Source organism: Amphiura filiformis, chromosome 2, assembly GCF_039555335.1.
Source record: "Amphiura filiformis chromosome 2, Afil_fr2py, whole genome shotgun sequence".
Lineage (NCBI taxonomy): Eukaryota > Metazoa > Echinodermata > Ophiuroidea > Amphilepidida > Amphiuridae > Amphiura > Amphiura filiformis.
The window spans coordinates 86,598,463-86,620,477 of record NC_092629.1 but is presented as its reverse complement, the minus strand read 5'-3'; the positions used below and the strand labels follow the sequence as shown (position 1 = coordinate 86,620,477).

General features: G+C 38.0%; 1 protein-coding gene across 1 annotated transcript; it reads right to left on the bottom strand.

Moving 5' to 3' along the window:
- Window positions 1–1,729: 1,729 nt before the first annotated feature.
- On the bottom strand, window positions 1,730–21,826 carry LOC140146758 (uncharacterized protein C20orf96-like). The gene is made up of 10 exons (XM_072168634.1): window positions 21,684–21,826; window positions 17,283–17,512; window positions 16,065–16,281; window positions 14,721–14,775; window positions 12,716–12,760; window positions 10,506–10,605; window positions 9,760–9,917; window positions 8,961–9,128; window positions 5,856–5,998; window positions 1,730–4,076 (listed from the first exon to the last, which is right to left on the bottom strand). The coding sequence occupies exons 2-10, from the start codon at window positions 17,470–17,472 to the stop codon at window positions 4,016–4,018; spliced, it is 1,137 nt and encodes a 378-aa protein (XP_072024735.1). The 5' UTR covers window positions 17,473–17,512; window positions 21,684–21,826; the 3' UTR covers window positions 1,730–4,015.
- Between the last annotated feature and the right edge of the window lie 189 nt (window positions 21,827–22,015).

Below are 22,015 nucleotides of genomic sequence, written 5' to 3'. Positions count from 1 at the left end.
CATGCAGGAGTCCATTTCACTAATCTTTTAACCCTTTGTATCTCAAATAACCTTTTACAAATTTACGAATACCCTTTTACTAGACGTGACTTTACGAAGCATCCCTATAGTAAATCTCTATACTTGCAAAGGTTGCGATCGAAAGTCACTTGATTGAAATGATTTTTACAATGCGTTGTAAGTTACGATTGGTTTTGAGACTTGCAAAGTTTTGTAAAGTTCAGTGAAATGAACTCCAGAAGTTAGGACCCAAACATGACCCTTGATGTTGGGTGAAATCCCCACCTGGGTTTTCCCATGAACATGATCTTACTCAAATATGACACATTGGGCTTAAAGTTGAGTGCAGCAATATTTCTTTTCATATTTCTGTATCTATTTGCCGTTAAAGTAGTGATGTATTCCCAGGGCAGGGTTGATTACCATAGCGACTGGTATACACTATTTGTTTAATAAAATGTATTGCCCTGCACTATTAGACACTCGCACATATTTGACACTCGCACTCATCACCTATATGTGTGTGCAATCATGAATTGAATACAATACTGCTCTTTTCAAACACACTAATCGTACAGATGCGAGTGAGACATACATGGACTCCAGGTCTTTATCCTTATTCTTTGATAATATGATCACGAATATGGTACACAGCAGAGGAACAGCTTAACATCTAGTGCAAGACAATGCATTTCAAAATAGCGTAAACCAGTCGCTATGGCAATTAATCCAGTTACAATGCAAATTATGAACAACAGCACTAGTAGTAGATTTTCACAACTGACACAGGAAAGAACAAAACAAACAATAGCTTTCAGTTCATATGGAGCTTTAATTTCACTATAACTTTAGCTAAATGTCACATGATTTCAAATTTCTTGTCACATAATCAAAACACACTTGAACATTTGTGTGGCATAGCCAAGAGTCCAAGGCTATAACCTGCATGGAGAATATTTTTTTTAAATCATAGCAGGTCCAATATTTTGATAGTGACATCTCTGGTCATCAAGCGCTTATTCGTACACTGTTTTTCCACTTAAATGTGCTGCAATACCCTTAACCCTTTGGGGTTAAGGTTAGCATATTGCGACCCATTATGGTTGCAAAAATAAACACACGTCCAGCTGGACACCCAATTTAACATATAATATTGGCTCATGCTCAGCCGGTTTTAGGGGAGTATCCCTTATGCATTGTGGGCAATAAGGTATTGACATCCCCTCAGTTACTTTACAGAATAAAATTGTAGAATTTCTTCTCACAGCGACACACTGCTTAGCATGTGCAGATATAGGTAGTGTGGGGGTGTGTGTGTGTGTGTGACGTCTCGTGGTTCGGAAGTCTTGTAAGGTCCCGTGTACAGGAAGAGTCAAACCCTGTGCATCAAAGTATCAGAGCTAATCGAAAAGAGAAGTGCATGTGGGACCCATCCCCGGTTCTGATATCTGCAATCAATCCTAGGTTCCAGGATTGTACATAGGTAAACTGTGCACGTAAAGCCAGGGTGTTGCTACTCAAAACAGTTGAGGTAAGTACGTATATAGGAAGGAATGCATTAGCCGTGATGTTTGTCCCATAGGTTTTGTGTGTACAAAATTTGGTCAATTTTAATGTGGTGTTTGTGATCCATAAATGTGACCACAGCTCCAACAAAACCCGGAACAAGTCGCCAGACATGTTTTTGATTTATGGGCCTTAATAAAATGATGTCATTCCCATTAAAAAAAAATCAAATTTTGGAATTCTTAATTTTATGGTATTTGACTGTGTACAGGCTGGGAAATAAGTGGGGTCAGGGGCCATTTGGCTCCCATAAAGCCCCAAAAGACCCCTGGTTCTCAAGTAAATAGTGATTACATTTTTATTCAAATTATAAAATGTCAAAAATGCAACTTGTTTCTGCATGGTTTTGTCAGAGCAGGTCACAAATATGGATTATGAATTTCAAATGATAATGAACACATTTAAAAGCTGCTCCATTTATTTTTCATACACCCTGTGAGAAAGATTCAATTCGAATCGTCCACAGAGCGAGGGTGACTTTAGTTAATGTGCCAATTAGAAATGAAATTCATACTCCCCCTGTTGAAGATATTTCAAGAATCTTCCACAAGGGGAGTACGGAATTTAAATTAACCCAATTTGAGAACACTACAATCTCAGCTAGTGTCAATGCTATAATCTGGAAATTATTACAAAGTGTTGTTGCTTACACAATTTGTACAATATACCGTAATCAAGCCCACCCCTATGTTTCAAACTCTCCTGGAAACAAGGGCCCACTCGGTTATAAGCTCAGTATATTTTGGCAAAGTTCTTAAATCAAATCAATGCTTTGCTCTCCCAGAACAAATGTGACTGACCACGATGAACCCAGTGCAAAGTTGCACATCTTCAGATTTGGCCAAGCTTTAAAATGATATATCACATGCCATAATTGCTTGATAGCTACTAAAAAATTATGTTTTGGTCTAGAAATAAATAAAATAAAGAAATTTGTCTTTTTTCTATTGATTTCGGTTTGGTTTATTGGTCCATATCACTAATTCTGTACTGGAGACTTTATACTGGGTTCGTCGTGGATGGTCATAAACATGAAAAATCACATTACAAATTGACTTTCCATACTTAAAACATTGACATAGATGATAAAAATGACCAGTTTACCGGGCATGAATGCAATACAAATTACGAAGGTTATTTTAAAAAAAATTCAAGTAGCCCCTCCCCATTTTTGGAGTGAAATCGCCCATTTAGGGGGCTGAACTTATACGAGTATTGTGTTCCACCAATATTAAAGTGGCAAGGCTCATAACATCCTGGATTGAGTATGTTTTGCATGCAGTTATAGGCACTACGCTAACTGTGCGCTATGCATGAACATAAAGCTGGGACTTTATTGACGCATGCAGTACAAAAACCAAATAATTTTTGTCACTTTGAAGAAAGTATTGCTTGATATGTCTTAAATTATTGCTTAAAATTAGTTGCTTTATTTACAATATACTATACAATTTATTTTACATTTGTTATGTACATAGCAACGAACCTGTGAGCACATGTATCAAAATATACTTGTACCATGAAAAATACAACAATATTACAATACACAAATAGGGTATCAAAAAAAAAACATCTCCCCATTATAAGTATGGTATTTGATTTTTTAATGAGCCTAACTCAAAATCAAGCTTACAACTGTGTCCTTATTTTGCTTGATTAGGGCTAGTTCAGTTGAAATCCATACATCCCTTATTTTCCACACATGCAGGCCCGTACGCAGGGGGGGGGGGTGCGACCGCACGTCCCCAAATTTGCAAAAGTATACAAAAAGTCCCAAAATTTCTGAATTTGCGAGCGTAGCGAAAAAAAAAAAATCAGGGTTTTTACGTTTTTTGGTCAAAAAAGGTCCAAATTTGGGGAAGAAAGTCCACTTTTCACAAAATTGCCCCCCCCTTGGAAAAAAAAGTCCACTTTTTCAAAATCAGCACCCCCCAAAATAAATCCTGCGTACGGGCCTGCACACATGGGTTGTAGAATTAACTCCATTTGAAAGTTACACTCCCTGTGTAGGAGATTAAGACAATGTCTTCCATAGGGGGTGTATAAATTTCACCTGAAATTGCTCATCATTAGGACTGGTATATTGCTAGTAAGTACATTAGGGGACCGTCACTTTGTTCAGAAGAATGGGTCCCAAATATGTGCGGGTGTCAAAAGTTTTTTCACAAAATAGGATTAGAAAATTATCAAAGGGCTTGTGACTAAACTGTGTTTTAAAATAATAGCCAAAATGGCAGTTACCATCAAATGCTTGTGTGGTAAGCGTGTATTCTTTCCAAATAAACTATAAGGAACTCATATACAACACATTTCCTAACCTTTTTGAATCATTTGTAAGTCTGTGTGTGCAGAAGGGTTAGAGATAGGGGGTCATAAAAATGGACTATGGTCACATATTTGGGAACCCCCTCTTCTGAAGAAAATGACAGTGCCCTTGGTAGCATTGTAATTATATTGGAAGCCATTCTTGTGTTGGTATGTCTAGCACCACATCCATATCCGGTGTACATCTAGAAACAAACAAAAATGCAACAAATAAATTATTATAATCAATGAAGAAGAACATTAATTTGGAATCCCAAGCTGCACTACTCCTCCATTTAATTGAAATTTGCTATGGGCTTGGAAACAAAATATCTCCAAATATAAAAACCATTAATATGCCATTGTAATGACCAACATTGAACACTGAGTCTATTTTTGACTGTATAAGGTATCATCAGCTGAGGCACTGTGTCTACCAGAGGAAGAGCCTGCTGCAAATTTATGCTCTCTACAGTCATGGCAACAGGAGACCTATACCAGTTTTCACCCTGATGTGGCAGTGACATCAGTGTGGATTTTATTGTGCACAGCCACAAATCGCTACAAGTACCGTTCGCTCAAAGCGCTGATGTACACACGCATGCCCTTAAAGACGCAGCATAGATGCACAAGCGAAACTGGTTCAACGCATTGACATCGTAGCCACTTCAGGGTGAAAAACGGTATGGATGCCTTACACACACTTCCTATTTAACCTGCATCCAACATGTGCTAGAATATGATAAGGCATGATTTTATCAAAGCAAATAAGAGCACTTACCAATAGTGGTGGCGCCAGGAATTTTTATCAGGGGGCGGTGGGGGGGGCATTGCAGGGGCAAAGTGAATTTCAGGGGGGGCAAAATCAATAAATTTTGGGCAAAATTACCATAAAAAGTGGAAATTTTCGTAATTTTGGGTTTTTACTGGGGGGCAACAGTTCTGACTGGGGGCCCTAAAAGTATACCATTTGGCTAGCTTGTCAGTCAACACCAGAGTTACCAACTTTCTAAACAATTTTCTGTTCGTTCGTTTATAATGATCACTTGGTAAACACCTCGCAAACTTTGCGATGTGTAGGGTGTGAGATTTATGCAGGGAGCAAGTTTTACAAGCACAATCTGTCACAGGGTAATTTTTGAACTGTTATTAAAGACCCCTTTTTTCACCACTGTCACCTAAAGACGACGGTACCTCATATTTTTTTGAACATATGCGCTGTCCATATTTTTTTTTACCTTTTGCTCTCACTGAAAGCCCCTTAATGTGAAAGTGTCAGCCCTACACCCAGACTTCTAATTAATTTCTAAAGCTGTAGACTGCAATTTCATCTGACGTAGAGCAATTTGAAGTGCAATCTCAGAAAATCAAGCAAGTAAGTGATATCGCAATTGTGACCCGTTCTGACAAAACCAGGAACAAGTCACATTTTTGACATGTCATGATTTGAAAAAAAATGTAAGCATGGGACAATAAGCTTCAAAATTATACCAAAATTATACACATAGCAACAATACTTTTCAAGATATGGATCATTTTGTAACTGATACCTCAATATTTTTGCCAAATTGATATTCTAGTTATGAGCTAATTAGTTTCCTGCTTTACACAGGATTGAATAGGGATTATCACAGTTCAACTGTCAATTATTGATTAAATAAACCTCTTTTAAATAAGTACTTTCAAGGATTTGAAAGTCCACTCAGTCCCCAAGGTCAAATACCATGAAATTAAGAATTCCAAAATTTGATTTTTTTTTATGGGAATGTCATCTCTAAAGGCCTATAACTCAAAAACATGCCTGGCAACTTGTTCCGGGTTTTGTTGGAGCTGGTCATAATTTTGCACCACACTTTTAAAGTTGTATTGCAAAAGGCAAATTTTGGGGTGCATATTGCACTGCGATAGGGCTTATGTCGAATGCTGCCTGCACCTATCCATCCCTTATTGAAGTTCCCCATGGGTATTAATCTACACAAACTTACTTTGGTGTTTCTTTGAATAGATGAGGAAACATTTGATGCCTGACGTTTGTGGTGGGGTCGTGTTTTAGCCTTCGTAACTCCTCCACTAGATCCTCATTGAATTTTTCTAACTCTACTCCCTTCATTAGGTGCTGGTCTATTTCCTGGATGTGAGAAAAATAAGAAGTAAATAATGTAACGATAACGGTAACGGTAACATTGTATTTAAGGGGACAAACTACAAGTTTGTTGATGCCCTATAAACAAAGGTGCTTTTGTTATGGGGTTGTCAACCTCCATCCCTCTAATATAAGTTTGAAATTTTAAAAATTCCAACTCAAAAGATCAACTTTGACCAATGTTTTAACTAGTTTTTTACAAACATAATCAGACTTTTTGACCCCATTCCCCCTAATGAAAGGGTTTTCATTTATAGACTGTCATCAAACTTTTGGTATGTTCCCGAATTTTTTATGTTCAGGATCAGGGTCTTAGCTAGCCACCCGTCTGGCCGTCATTTTTGACGGCGAGTTTGCTCCTGGGACGGGCAAAATTAATGGCTTTGACAGATGCTATATTATAAATTTTATGTTTTGAGAAGCTAATTGACCTTTTTAGTAGATCCAATTTGTAGAACAAGGCCATATCAGCACATATTTGAACTCTTTGAACCCTCAATGGGCTATAGACGTCTGGTAAATGTTTTAGAGGTCAAATTAGGGCAGGTGATTTTATTCAAATGACAGGCAACCCTCAATTTCTAGCTAAGACACTGTTCAGGATTTACCACTGATCAGGTTAGGTGTGCATAGTAAATTTTGGTCAATTGTGTACCAGTATTTTGAGCTGAAGGGAACTCCTTCAACCACGAATACATCACTACAGATAAATTACGTAATTCTTAACCAAGATTGAACACTATGAATGCTAGTGGCTCCGCGATAAACACACACGCACATAGCACCATACAGAAGAAAGCATGCACGTGCCTAGCATTGCAAACACGCTTAGTACACTACATGGACACAACACGCATATTCCAGTTTAGCCAAGAAGTACGTTATTTACCTGTAGTAGCAAAGTGCTTGTGTGTCAACCAATTTATTTCCCATCATAGTGTGACATCAAACTTGATCGTTACAACAATCAAAATGACCATAACACAAAGTCTATGGGTTAACGTTGCGGACAGGTGTGCAAACCAATTGTGAACTATAGTAAGAATTCCAATTGAATGAACGCAGCTTTTAACAGCTGCACTCGATCCAACCGCGATCGTATATTGCGTATTTCAAACTACAATGCGAACGCACGACCTTGGATACAATGCTATCCAATCACGAGTGAGTTGGCGTGCTTGGATTCACTTCCGCGTTACTCACGCACAGTCGCACACACTGGAGTACATCGCGCAGTGTACGCAAAAATTCGTCACGCTATTGAAAGCTGCGTTCATTCAATTGGAATTCCCACTATAGTGACATGTATGATGTATTCACTATAGTCCAATCACAGAGGAATAAAGGTGTTGCTTACACAAGAACATATACGAGGGGTATCAAAAAGTTTTTGAAATCGCCCAGAAGGGAAAGAGCTATATCAATGAAATTTTGTCAGTGCAATCACTGGTCCTTATGTACACTATGGTGCAAAAATGGTCTCATAAGTATGTTTACTTTTTTTACAGGGGCTAGATGTCAGTACCTGCCTATGTAACCACATAACCAGCAAAATGGAGAAAATTGAGGCATGTAGCTTGATTAAATTCCATTTTAAGGGTTATAGTGCCCAGAAAATCTGTGATGAAATAAAAATTCCTTTTCCAAAAAGCAACAGTGACATATCACAATCACCACGAAGATAACTTTCATTTCATCATCGATTTTCTAGGCACTGCAACCCTTCAAAAGCAGGATCTTAATAACGCTGCTTGCCTCAATTTTCTCAATCTTGCAGTTTATGCGCAGTAACTGGGGCAGCAGGTTATTGGCATCTAGCGCCAAAAAAAAAAAAAAGTAAACATACTTATGAGACCATTTTTGAACCATAGTGTACATAAGGACCAGTGATGATTGCACTGACAAAATTTCATTGATATAGCTCTTTCACTTCTGGGCGATTACAAAAACTTTTTGATACCCCCTCGTAGTAATTTGTGTCTGGATCCACCAGGATATCCTTGAGACATGAGCATGCTTTATTTTTCTTGGACAATACGATTCAAACCCTGTGCTGTTCATTAGGTTATGATATAGAGTAAAGCCATGATTTCTCCGTGATACGGAAAAACAGACAAATTCACGGAATTCGGTGTTTGCTCACAGAAATTTGAAAATGCCAAAATAAAACAAAGAAAAGTGATTATTTAGCAGTAATCAACCAGTAAACAATCCATTCTAGCATTAATTTTAGGCCTATGATGCAAGACTACAGTAAAAGGTAAGACAAATTACACTTTTAAAACATGTTTGTTTGAACTTTTCAATGCTTTACAGTGAAAAACGGAAAATCACGGAATAGTCCATTTTGTAACACGGATTTTAAATTTTGTAACACAGAGAAATCGTGGCTTTAATATAGTAGAGCATAATTACTTTCTGCAAGTGAGTGATGTCAATACGTTGCATTACCATTGATTTAGTTGAGAAACATGAACGGAATAAACCAGTGGCTCCGAAGGCTTGTGAATGCAAGCCGCAGGCTACAATGTACCACAGCTCTGAATAATATAGTCGTGAGACGTACGTTAAAACTTTCTTATACTATGATCAATTCTGTTAAGACAGTGGAACCTAATGTATGCGGCATCTTTAAAACATTTGCATGTGTATGCCAGCGCTTCTAGCGAACGCTCACAATTTGAAGCTGCGCCCAATCAGGGTCAGAATTTCGGCGAGAATCAATTCTCCCAAAGATTCTTGTAAACAGATTTGCATGAATCCTAGTTGATTCCCGCAAACTTTTGTAGTTTACACAGAAATTGATTTGCAAGAATCAATTCCCATAAATTTATTCTGCAAGAATCAAGATTGATTCTCGCACTGTGAAACAAAATTCTGATCCTGCCAATGAAAACCGCACACACTGACTCGTCAAGTGTAAAAACACTAGTACCCCTGCACCCACCTTCTTCATGACCATATTCTGCAGAGCCATATCTTTGAGACTCTCATGCATAGAATCAATAGCTTCCTCTGTCACAGTGGCCTTGAGACGATGTAGTGCTTCTGCACTTTGCTCCGCATACTTCTCTCTCTCAATTGCTATGATGTGTTCTAGTTCTGTATGCTCATCCTGAAAATTTAAAAAAACTCAATTATGTCAAATTGATATAACATAAGGTGGTGCAATAATTATGTGTACCTACCCCAGGGCTGACTTTTAAGGGAATATTTTAGGGATTGAAAGGGGTGAGATAAGTGAATTTTGCCACATAGTGGGTTATTGCAGCTGAAATCCATACACATCTATGGAAGACATGACCATAATCTTCACACAGTGTGAATTTAAAATAGGGTTACCTGAATGGGTGACTCCTTTTGAAATCTACACCCCCTGTGTGAAAGATTAAGTTTGTATCTTCCATAAAATGGTGTATGGATTTCAACTAGAATAGCACATTATAAGGGCACTGTCTCTAAATAACATCTTAAAAGGTATGCAAAACCAGTTCAAAGACCTTCAATTCCAGTTGAAATCCATAAGTGACCTTAATCAGAGGGGGTGTGAATTTCAAATGCAGTTACCTAAATGAAAGGATTCCATTTGAAATCTACACCCCCCCCCACCGTGTGAAAGATTAAGGTCATTAAAATTCCATATCTCTCTATTGCTATATTGATAGATAATGGTAAAAATAATTATGTCATTTGTGTATTTTGGTAAGTATAGTTTTTGTTAATCCGTTGTTTCTCACATAACTCACCTCAAAATCTGCAGTGAGGTATTCAATCTGTCGTTGTAATTCTGCTATTCTCATAGCCCTGACTGGGTATTCTTTGTCCTTGTAGCTCATGAGTACACCAAGTTCAACTTTGGTCTTCCGTAACGTATCCTCCACTTCTTCAACCTGTGCTTGTATACCTGATATCAACGAATGAGCAAATAGACAAACATCATTTGTAATGTGATCAAGCAAAACGAGTCGCATGTCGGAAATATTGATTGTGAGGTATAGCCAATATTAGTATTCAACTTGCCTCACCCTCCCCAGGTGTGTAACCACAGAGCTGTTGGGGGATCATAATTACATTGGAAGTGCTGAGAAGAGGCCACAGTTGTGCCCTTGTTGAAATGAAATAATTCCGATGCTGTGGAATAAATGGTTGAAGTGTGCTATGGTGAAGTGTGCGCTAGTGCAATGTGCTATTCCAGTTGAAATCCATACACCCCCTATGGAAGACAGGACCTTAATCTTTTACATAGGGAGTGTGAAATGGGGTTACCCAAAAGGGCATCTCAATATTATTGTGCAGTTAAATAAGACATATTAGCTAATTGCTGTTACGCTTTTGAAGCATACTGTGTTTGCATAAAAATAATAACTAATCGGTTCATTAGATCTACAAATGAGTGGATTTTACTGATTCTGATTCAGACCCGATAAGCTTCAAATCAGGCTGATACGGAAACTACCGACTTGATATATGTTCTTCACTAAACACAGCTCACCTTGCAACTCAGCTTCACCTTTTGCCTTAGCTCTGTTATACTCCTTCCGTGCATCACTCTTCTCTTTCTCAAACTTGGCATTTATAGTTGTAACTGCACCCTAGTTTTCAAAACAAATAAATCATGTTACAAATTTAGGTATAGTTTTACGATGTAATGTTACGCTGTAGACAAGGGCCAGCTACATGCAGAACTCCCAATGGTTTGTCTTGAAGAAGTCACAGGTAATCCTGACAAAAGCTTGACAGTTTGATACTGATTCAACAACGAACACATTGATGTCAATCATTAGGCAAGGGGCAGCCCACACATGATACTCAGTAGACAACGGGCAGCTACATGCAGAACTCCCAATAGTTAGTCTTGAAGAAGTCACAGGTAATCCTGACAAAAGCTTGACAGTTTTATACTTGTCCGATGACAACGACCTATTGAAACCTAACAACCGGCCTAACAACTGCAATATGAATAGCCATCATAAAATCTATCATGCAATGGCCTATTCCAGTAGAAATCCACACCCCCTATGGAAGACATGACCTTAATTTCTCACACACAGAGTGTGTAGATTTTAAATTGAAGTCACCCATACAGGTAGTCCATTTGAAATATGCACTCCCTGTGTAGAAGATTAAGGTCATGTCTTCAATAAGGGGTGTATGGATTTCCAATGGACTAGCCCAATTTTGCAATGTTTTTTTTTATGAATCTTGTTCCAAATTGAGCAACGGTGTTAAGAAGATTATTGGAGCTCAAGCGAACTGGCACTATAATAAATGAGAGAGAAAAACAGAACTGTTCCGATTCGAACCAGCGCACGCTCATGATTTCATGTTGTTGCGTTCAACACCACACACCACAACAGCTCATGGAGGATCTGCCAGCGAATTAAATAAGTAATTGTAATGATTTTAGTCTCATGAAAATGTGTCAAGTGCGACATCAACCTAATGTTTCTGGAGTGATGAATCTTAAGGTGGTATTGGATGCATTTTCTAGAAATAAGGAAATGCTTTGAGCATGTTTTAAACAGATTAATTGAGTAGGGTAAAGTACACTGACCAATATGCCTTTTGTTTGAAGCAAAATCGGACATACGGTTTCTATACTACATCAAATTATATTTTCTTTGTATCTTATTGTTTTTATCAATAATCAATATAGTTAATGAGCTAAAAGGACTGTAAAGGCTCATTAATATGTAATTTTTGCCAATATTTTGCTAAAAATCAATGCATAAATGTTCATGGTACTTTTATTTTGCATACTTTTGCCCTGAAACTTGGTCAAAGTGTTTCTAATATGTTCTAATGTATTATATAGTGAAGCCGCCCCCTCATTTGCATATTTGCATAATTAATGAGCTAATTTGCATAAATACTAATTAATTATGCAAATTAGGGCGGCTAGCTCATTAATTATGCATAAATTATCTGGAAGTCATTAGGAACACTTTGACCAAGTTTGAAACCAATATCCTGTTAAATAAAAATGTTATGAACATTTATGCATTGGATTTTAGCAAAATATTGGCAAAAATTACATATTAATGAGCACTTTCAAGTCATATTAGCTCATTAACTGTATTGATTATTGATAAAAACAATACAATACAAAGACATTTAAAATGTATGTATTATGAAAACCGTATGTCCGATTAGCTTCAAACAAAAGGCATATGGATCAGTGTTCTCTGCCCTACTCAATTAATATGTTTAAAACATAAATAGAGCACTTCCAAAATGGGTCCAGAACCACCTTAAGCCAAAAACAAAACATGTTTGTTTCCTGTAGCAGGTCAAAAAAGTCAAATGCGAAATGCATTTTTTTAATTTGTTAATTAGAATGGGAATTTACAGAGGGTCTCTCCGACACACAAAAAAAAATCATATTTCTTCATATTCAAGAATATTAAAATGATCCCCTTTCAACCTGCAGATTAAAAAAATGTGATGTTTTCTCCAGTAATTGTTCACTACACTCGTTTGATGTGTGATGTGTAAATGTATACTCCAGCAGTGTTTTGTATTATCTTTTGCGATTTTGTTTCCGTTTTTTTGGGTTTTTTCCTTTGTAAGTGAAAAAAAAACATTCTGAATGTACAAAATAAGCTGTCAAAACGTAATGAGCGCGCTACACTACAGGAAACAAACTTGTTTTTTTTTTTTTGCCTTGTAAGTTATATTTTATTGATTATGTAAATGACTCACCCTGTATCGTTCATATTTCAGAAGCAAACCTTTTACTTCTTGATGCTGAAAAAGAAAACACAAACATTTTACTCAAAATATTTGACAAACTCGCAAGTTTAGCATGATTTAAACTACTCTTTTCTTACTCTTGCCTTTTGTATTATCATTATGTGACACGATCAAGGGAAATGAGTTGGATGTCGCTAATATTGATTTTGAGATATTGGCACAGAAAGTGTTACAATTCTTTTGTTTTATATTGTTTTCAGCGATTGATAAATTGATGTAACTTTGCAAAGAAAAGTCGTATCAACATGGGGTTTTCAGTTTCAGAAAGCTTGAAATGTCCTCTTTAGAATCATGTGTAAAACTCAATTTCTACCAGGGTTGACATGTGACTCATTCCCCTTGATCATGTCACATATTTGCGAGTGCCTCTTCCATTTCCTGGCCAGTTGTAACGCATGATCCCAAAAAGTGGAGATGCAATAGCTTTAACATACCCAGTATTCAAAATAGCCACAATCTTCTTGAGCCATATAATTATAAAGGCCCTTGGTTTGAAATATACAGTCACTCATCAATATGCCGCCGAAATTATAAGTTTTCATGTTACACTGGTCCACATTTTGTGACACTTATTAAAGATTTCTCCAGACTTGCAAATCTACAAGTAATGAGTACACTGATGTGCATCATTGATGCACATCGACATCGCCCGGTTAATAATTACATTATACAGCAGAGCAGGGTTCGAATTCAGTCAATTTTTTTGCATCGCAGTTTGTGCTATGCAAAACACATGTTTGCATAGCAGTATAGCACTTTTAGCTATGCATTTTGGAAAAGTGCATAGCAGTTGATGGAAATTGCATCGCATTTTGCGATGCGATACCGTCGAATTCGATCGCTGCAGCAGAGACACTGAAATGAATACCCGGGATCGATACATGTGAATGTGCTATGCACGATTTGATATTCAGACGATAAATTTTTGGATACCGGGGTAGAAAATGATGAATATCTCCCGTAATTTATTTAGTCTAAAGAAGCCAGATTTTGTTCCTTGCACTTGAATATATGTGTTGAACGGATATGATAGTCGTTAGCTTGCGTCTTGAGAAAGAAGCTTGCGTCTTGAACTCAAAAACTTTTATATGTGCCGAACTATAGCGCGGCGTATATAGGCTAGCTCCACTCACTGTGGTGGCAGTCTAAAAGCAGATGACCATTGACCTCATCATGGGCGTATACATGCTCACTCACACACAGACAGGTCGATTACCAGGCTATTGTCAGTAGCCTTAGTCGGATGTCCCTCGGCTCATTATGCGTCTCATAGGTCGGAACAAAATGGCCATGCGTGGCTGTGGATTCAACCTACCATGGCGATTTCTGCCATGAAGATATCGGGACGATGACACTGTGTGATGAGTCTATATTGCAAACTTTGGTGATAAAATAACATGGGCAAGGTAATAATGGGAAGCAGTACACCCTATACAGGGGTGTGAGAGGCCTCAGACAAAAAAAGAGGAAAATTACTAAAAAAATAAAAAGGTGAAAAACAGCGTAAAATCAGGGTAAAAACACCAAATATGGGCTGAAAATAAAAGAAAACACATACATTTAGGCAATAAAAAAGCTGAACTCTCACACCCCTGCCTTTACAAAGGGCGCTGGTCTGAAAGTCTGAAAATCAGAAAAATGGTGGGGTTAAAAATCAGTTTAGTTTCTAAGGTACCACAAATACAGCTCATATTGCACCAGAGATCATCAAGGAGTAGGACCCAAGAGCTTACAGGACCCTAGGCAGTCGTGAGGGGCTTTGCAATACGTGTACATGCTCTAAAAGGGTAGGATATGTGACTGAAGTATAGGATGCTTGGTAAAGAGGGTGAGTAAACTTACAGAGTGTGGGGATCTGACCCCACTGCCTTCTATGTAAGGTACCGGTAGCGTATCGGCTGACCCACAGGACTTTTAGCCTAAGGTTCCGCCTTATTTTGAATACCCAACTTACCACTTCTTTTTCTTTACTCTGTATCGCCTCTCGCAGTTTAGTATTCTCATTAAGTCTGTGATTAGCAAGTATAGTCAAGGAACAAAAAACTTTCTTACAGTGCCGCTGATTGGTTAATTACATGATATACTCATCTGAGTAACCAATCAAAATACAGCTATCATCTCTTATAGGGGTTGACTCGAGTAACCGTACAAAACGTCAATAACTCAACTCTTGTCCACTCAATTGCATTATCAGTTGCAAACCAACGGAATGTTGTGCTCTAAGCAGTGTCTTAGCTAGCCACCCGTCTGGCCGTCATTTTAGACGGGGAGTTTGCTCCTGGGACGGGCAAAATTAATGCCTTTGAACAGATGCTACATTATAATTGTAGGTGTTTAGAAAGTCTATTGACCTTTATAGTAGACCAGGTTTAAAACAAGGCTATAGCAGCACATATTTGAACTCTTTGAACCCCCAATGGGCTGTAGAAGTCTGGTTTTAAAGGTCAAATTGGGACAGGCAAATTTATTCAAATGACGGGCAAACCTGAATTTCTAGCTAAGACCCTGGCTCTAAGCCTCCGTGCAAGCAGGACATGGACCCCAGGGCTTAGATAACATAAGTTAAAACTCATTCAATGTCAGAGTTACAGATATTGTTAGACCAATCACAACAGGGAATATATACTAGTATGTATGTGTAAAAAATTAACTTCAAACTGAGTAAAAAAAAAGCAGTTTTTACCATGGCATTTCTTGTAAACTTGTTTTGCAATTTGTTGTTGAAGTGACATAATAAATCGGATTAACTACCATAGCAATAGAGGTTATCCACTTCACTCATGTGTGAACCAAATCAATGCACGACCTCAGAGTTACCTGCATGACTTTGGCGGGCTATTTTGAAACAGTGATGGCTGCACATGCAGGGACTTCTTTTGAAAGTCCTAAACAAGGTATAGAAGTCGTTGATAGGATATGCAGCTTATAGAACACAGATAACCTCTATAGATGAATACAATTTTGACTATATCGCCCTGCACTACAAGCAGGTTGTACTCATTACCTGTGTATGTCTGCAATCATAGATTGAATACAATACCGCTCTATTCATAGATAGTTAATACAGGTGCGAGTGATCAGAATGATATGGTTCAATGCATAGGTACCGCGTGAACGTTGTATTGCAGGGCAATATAATCAAAAATTGTATTCATCTATTGCTATGGTAGTTAATCCGATTATTACGTCACTTCGACAGCGAATATAACCGAGTCTATATTGCAGTAAACCGTTGTAACTGTATGAACTACGATACAGATAAAATGTATCAATAAGTGAACTATAAATCCAAGGATACAATGCTTCCTGTCTTGCTTTATAATTGTCCAATGCTTTCTTCCTTGATTTAATGAGTAGCTCCAACACTTTCATTTCCTTCTGTCTGTCTTTCTCTATCTTCTCTTCTTCTTCCGCTTCTGCCTGACCCTTGGCCTTCTTGCCATGACCGTGGAAATGACCGCAAGCTGGTCCCGCAAAGTGGGTGAACTTTCGCTGAGTGCCTCCAGCAGTAGGAGCTGAAAAAAGGGAAACCAACTGTGGATTAATTTTCAACAATGAGTCATGCAAGCAAGATCATGTTATTTTTTTTAGCATTTGATTTATTTTTAACTTTAAAAAGTAACAACACAAAAATATGTGACATGATCTGATCCAGTTTTTTCCTCTAAAAATGTATCCCTAATAAATGCACCCCCTTTTGAAAAATTACACGCTCTGGATTACAATTAAAACGGTACCGGTATGTGACTGATTCCATATAACCCGGTGGGGGGGTTATCAACTTTGGTTTGGGTGGGGATGATGAAAATCAGACCTGAAATTATACAAAAAATTTTGGACAATTTTTTGGAAAAGTTTTGCAAATTTTGTTTAAAAAAAAGATGACAAATAAGAAAAAAACACGCTTTCTTAAAACAAATTTTCATGAAATTGAGGCCCATCAACAATTCAAAATGGCTGAAAATTTTGATTATTTACATGTGAATGATTGTGAGTTTCAACATTCACTGAAATTTAGGGTAAGAAATAAGTAATGAACAGCAGCAGAAAATCATATTTTTTTCTTCAGGTCGCGACAGGTCTCGAACTTAAAAACGTTCAAGACCGAAACGTTTGAGGTCCAAGACCGAGATTGAGATCTTGATATCCGAGACCGAGACCTACAAAACCTACAACACTAGTACTGCTATGGTAAATCCACCATTTTGGTATGTTGCTCATGGAGGGTAAATAGTATACCTCTGCGGTCGAAAGAGGCCAAAAGCAAACAATAATCTGCGTCTGTAAGCTCGAGCGTTACCAGTTCACATGTTTGCACTTGCGCACTCATTACTTAGTGCTCATTTTGGCACAATGTACACAGAATGCAAACAACAGCGCACTTTGTTTGCCAAGCATGTAGCGAAATTATCTAATGGTACACAATTTGCCCTCCCTGAGCAAGTAGGCCTACACCAAAAATGGCAGAGTTGGTACTCTTTGATTCTACCTCATTGGCTGTCATGCATATACTTACAGGATCCGGGTCTTGTTTTAGTTTCACTCTGTTTTACAGCTTCAACCCTCTCTGTTGCAGACTTGCGTCTTCCAGGTGCCTTGTCCCTGCGCTGCCATTGGTTGTATTCAGATGGCTTTATCCCTAGCGTCAGATTTGTGCCTAGACTCTTCCACAGTTCTTCGTCTGGGTTTGCTGCTACTGCAGCCATTGCTGGCTATTGAAGCTGGTGTGGATCCTGTGGTAAAATTCTACAAAATGAGATGCCAGTCATGGTTAAGAAAGATTTTGAGAAAATTAACATTCAGTTGCTCAAAACTACTGAACTTTATTGGTTTACAGGTAGTGCATTTAGGGGCTGTGCAATAATTATAAAATTTCCAAAACGACTCGCCAAAATCGCTTGCCCCCCCCTCGGCCCCCCAAAAAACCCCCCTTTGCCCCCAAAAATCCCCCCCTTTGCACATGCCAAATTTTTGGATCCCAATTTGCAAAAAATCGCTTGCCCTCCCCCTCTTGGCTTGCCAAAATTGCTTGCCCTCCCCTTTCAGCTCACCAAAATTTCTTGCCCCCCCAATTTTACCCTCCCCAGGGCTCATAATTATTGCACAGCACCTTATAGTTCAGGCAATTTGCTTCAAATTTGAAGTTAAATTGTACTGTACATAGCTAGTTGATCATTTAGAAAGTTAAATGATGCCCAATATGACAGAGCAGACAGGCATTAAAAAAAATTACATTCAAGTTATATGCGACAAAAAAATAGCGTTCTACAGGCCCAACAATGCAGATTTTGCGTTTTCTGTAAAAATAGCAGTTTATTGGCTGAATTGGATTGATTTTGACTGAATCTTTTTTGAAAAAATGTAAAACATTTCTCATTTTTCTGCAAAGTTTATTAGGGGGTACTACACCCCTGCCAAATTTTGTGCCTATTTTTGCATTTTTCTCAAAAATTATAGCGCATTGGTGACAAGTAGGCACCGGAGTTTCGCACGATTTAAAACGGCAAAATGCGCGGCCGGTTTTTTATAAAGCGCGAAAATGCACGAAAATTCAAGTCAAAAGTGCGAAAATCGTTTTCCACCACTTTTTGTATCCATTGATGAAGTCACACGCAATTCAAGTAAATCAAGTATGCGAATTCTGCACCTATTTCGCACGTACTACTAGTCTGATGTTTTTCTCTCCATGAAGTTGATACATTATGTGAACAATGCAAATTTAATGTGAAAAGCTACTACTGTACTGTACGATAAACATTTTAATGCATAACTGTACTTTTTTGGCGTCCAAATGTTGTTTTTGTCATGAACTGATTCATATATCTCGCGTGCGCTCTGTGACTTATATCCTACCCTTCTTCGCCCAATCAATTATGCATATGATTTTAAATGACGTCACTCATACATACGATCGATGTAAAGAATTAACTACCACACATGGTAACACGTCATGGAAAAAATCGGACATTTGCATATCACGGAAATGCTTCCGGGGAGGATATTGTGCTGGTCTGGACTCAGTAAACAGGCGCTGGGCCTGCATCAAATGGAATATTGGTGAATTTACATTGAAAAGTAGTGTGTTTGGCAAAATTCTCAAAATTCACGATGGACCACCAAAATCGCGATGGACCCCCAAAATCGTGATTTTTTTGCGCTTTTTATGCCGAAACTCCAGTGCCTAGTGACAAGTAAGATATGTATATTATAGGGGCAAGGACTACAACTACTGCAGTGGAAATTTTATTTCAGCACAGACAACAGTTGTGGAGTTACAGTCAAAAATGAGGGAAAACCAATATTTGATCAATAAATCAATAACTACTTACCTTGAGTTGCTGAATTTTCAGTGCAGTAGTTGTAGTCCTTGCCCCTATAATATACATATCTTACTTGTCACCAATGCGCTATACTTTTTGAGAAAAATGCAAAAATAGGCACAAAATTTGGCAGGGGTGTAGTACCCCCTTAATGTGACTTTTTAGGTAAATATTTTCCTTTCCAAAAAAGAAGAGACAGACGTCCGCCTGCCCATAGAACAGAGCTTTTTCTGTTGCCGAAACCTCCAGCCTAAACATCCCCTGATAACGACTTTAAAAAGCACTGCCATTCTGCCAATAATAATAGGAAATAATGAGAAAATCAAGCTACAGTGCATCAATACTGAAAGGAATTTGTGAGGACTCAGACTCTCGCGCACGAGTCAACAACTTGGAAAGCGCCCACTATATAACGGTACTCATGTACTGTAGCTTGGGAGGAATGTGTCTACATCCTGTAAGCATAACTCACTCTCACAGCCAACTGATGATGATGTTTCTCGATTAAGATTGGACATAGACCGATACGTACCATGCATGTAACGTATGTCACTGTATGTTAGTATTTTAATCATGTTAATTAAAAATTAATTTTATTGTATCCAGTCAGAATGTTTTCGCGTCGCATTTTGATATGTATACGCGATATATACAAATGTATGATTAGAGATTAATAACTGCGCATCGGTTATTTGGAGGGCATTGTGAAAATCTAAACATTTTGCCTTTGAAACCAGGTGGTGGATGACGTGCATTCCCTAAATTCAGTAAATTTTCATCGTCAACCGTGTAATTGAATGGGATTATTTTGAAATTTTAAAACGCTTGAAATATCACAAACAAATAGGCCTATCTTGATAAATAATATAAATACAAGCTAAAACCGTTGGGGTTCGATAATGAACCCCACAAAACTAACCGAGTATATGGAAAATGCCATACGGCGGGCGGTTTCACGAGTTGCCGGCTCGATCATGTCATCCGCCGCCTGTTTGAAACCGAGGGATATTCCGAGGGCCAAAGCAAAATGTTTAGATTTTTCACAATGCCCGACATACATGCATATTACCGATGCAAAGTTATTAACCGCATTCATAACCATCACTTTAATCTTTTCATGTTACAAAATAACACAAAATTTTTAAAAATAGATGATTTTTACATCTTCCCTTTCTAAAAATCGATCAGGCTAAAACAGGACGACCAATAACAAAAGTGCGTATCAAAATCTGTTCAAATATGGTAGCGCGCAATCCAAATACGGCAGCCAGCGCGCGCGCAGTTTGTTTGACGCACAACAACACGCAAACGTCGGTCAATTGTGTGCGACATTGGAACAATTACGCATTTTGCGGTCAATAGGTCACCCCGGTCATCCGGGTACTTATTTTACATGACGCTACAGTCGGCTACACTTACGCTTTTCAACCCACAATAGATCGTGCAGCTGAGCGACTACTTGAAGACTTGTAGCAGAGCTCATTCGGTTGTTTACGTTCTGTTTTGACCTCAAATCGAGCAAATTTCTCGGCCGATTTCGGTGAAATCAAGGTTAAATACTTGGCGAAAATTGCATTTTATGTGAAGCTGAACACATGAACATGTAGAGGAGAGTCTTTATTTTTGTTGTTGGCTGGAGGCCCCATGTCGAGAAGTTATAGAAATGGTAGTATTTTGGCCGATTTGAAAAGGGACAAACCACAGAAAACTACAAATTTGACTTCTGAATCGGATTTGTTGTCAACGGAGGTCAACGGCTTGTGACGTCACTCCGGGGTCACCTATTGTGAGATATTAATGACCTCGATTTGCGTTCGTGTTTTCACAAATAACTAAATGTAGGTATGCCAGGCAAACACATTTGCTAGTCAGCCAAATTCGCCGACAATGTCAATAGAAATTTAAAACAACTGGCCGAAGAAAGAAACCTACATAAATATGTTTTCTATACTTCACTTGACCCAAATATGTGATTTTTATGGTGATAAGTCACTTTCATTTACATGGAATTTTAGAGGATTTTGATAGCAGTTCCATTAAAAAAGCTGCTATCATCATGAGATCTAGAAACACCCCGAAATGCCGTTTTGGGGAATTTTGCTAGCTGAATCTTTTTGACATTGTTTGATGAAAGTCAATCTTTGACAAGATGTAACTTTGCTACGGAAAGTGCTATGAAAAAAAGGTTTTCATTTTTGGCTTTGTTTACTCAAGGGCTTTAATTTGATATATAAAATGATGCAGTTTGATGGCAAATTTGAATTCACCTAGCATACCTACTAAATGTATTGACTATTATTGGATCGCACGCGGCATCGCGTTTTGCCATGTTTGCCGTTTATTAATGAGGTTATGAATTGCAGTCGGATTGCATGTGCAGCTGTTGGAAGCTATTCATTCAATTGAAATTTCTAGTACAGTGCATACATTGTAGGACGGTGTGATTGCATGAATTGATGATTGTAAAAAAAAATGTAAATAATTTTTAAGTAAGCTTACAGTTACACTTGAGTTTGCAGTCATGACAGTACACAAATTTGTGGTGATTTAACAAGTCATTTATACCTTTAAACACAAAACGATTTATTTCAACTTACATGTCAACATATTTACGCATACTTGATCTTCCTTTCTACATTCAAATGTACATGAATTATCATTTCATAACAGTAGAAAATTCATTCTTGTTTACAATGACATGCTGACAAAAACTTCACAACATCGCCATTTTCAAGCTTTCAGTATCCAGGCACGTTTTGTTCATCCCCGATAGTTTTTTTGACACGCACTGACAAATCCTAAGTCTAAGCCAAAACAACACCGAGTACACAACCACATAGGTTCTCGTACGCTCTTTGGTTCCAAAATATTTTTGGAGCCAAATGCATGGATGAATTGAAATATACACGAAAACCAGCAATTATGTTGT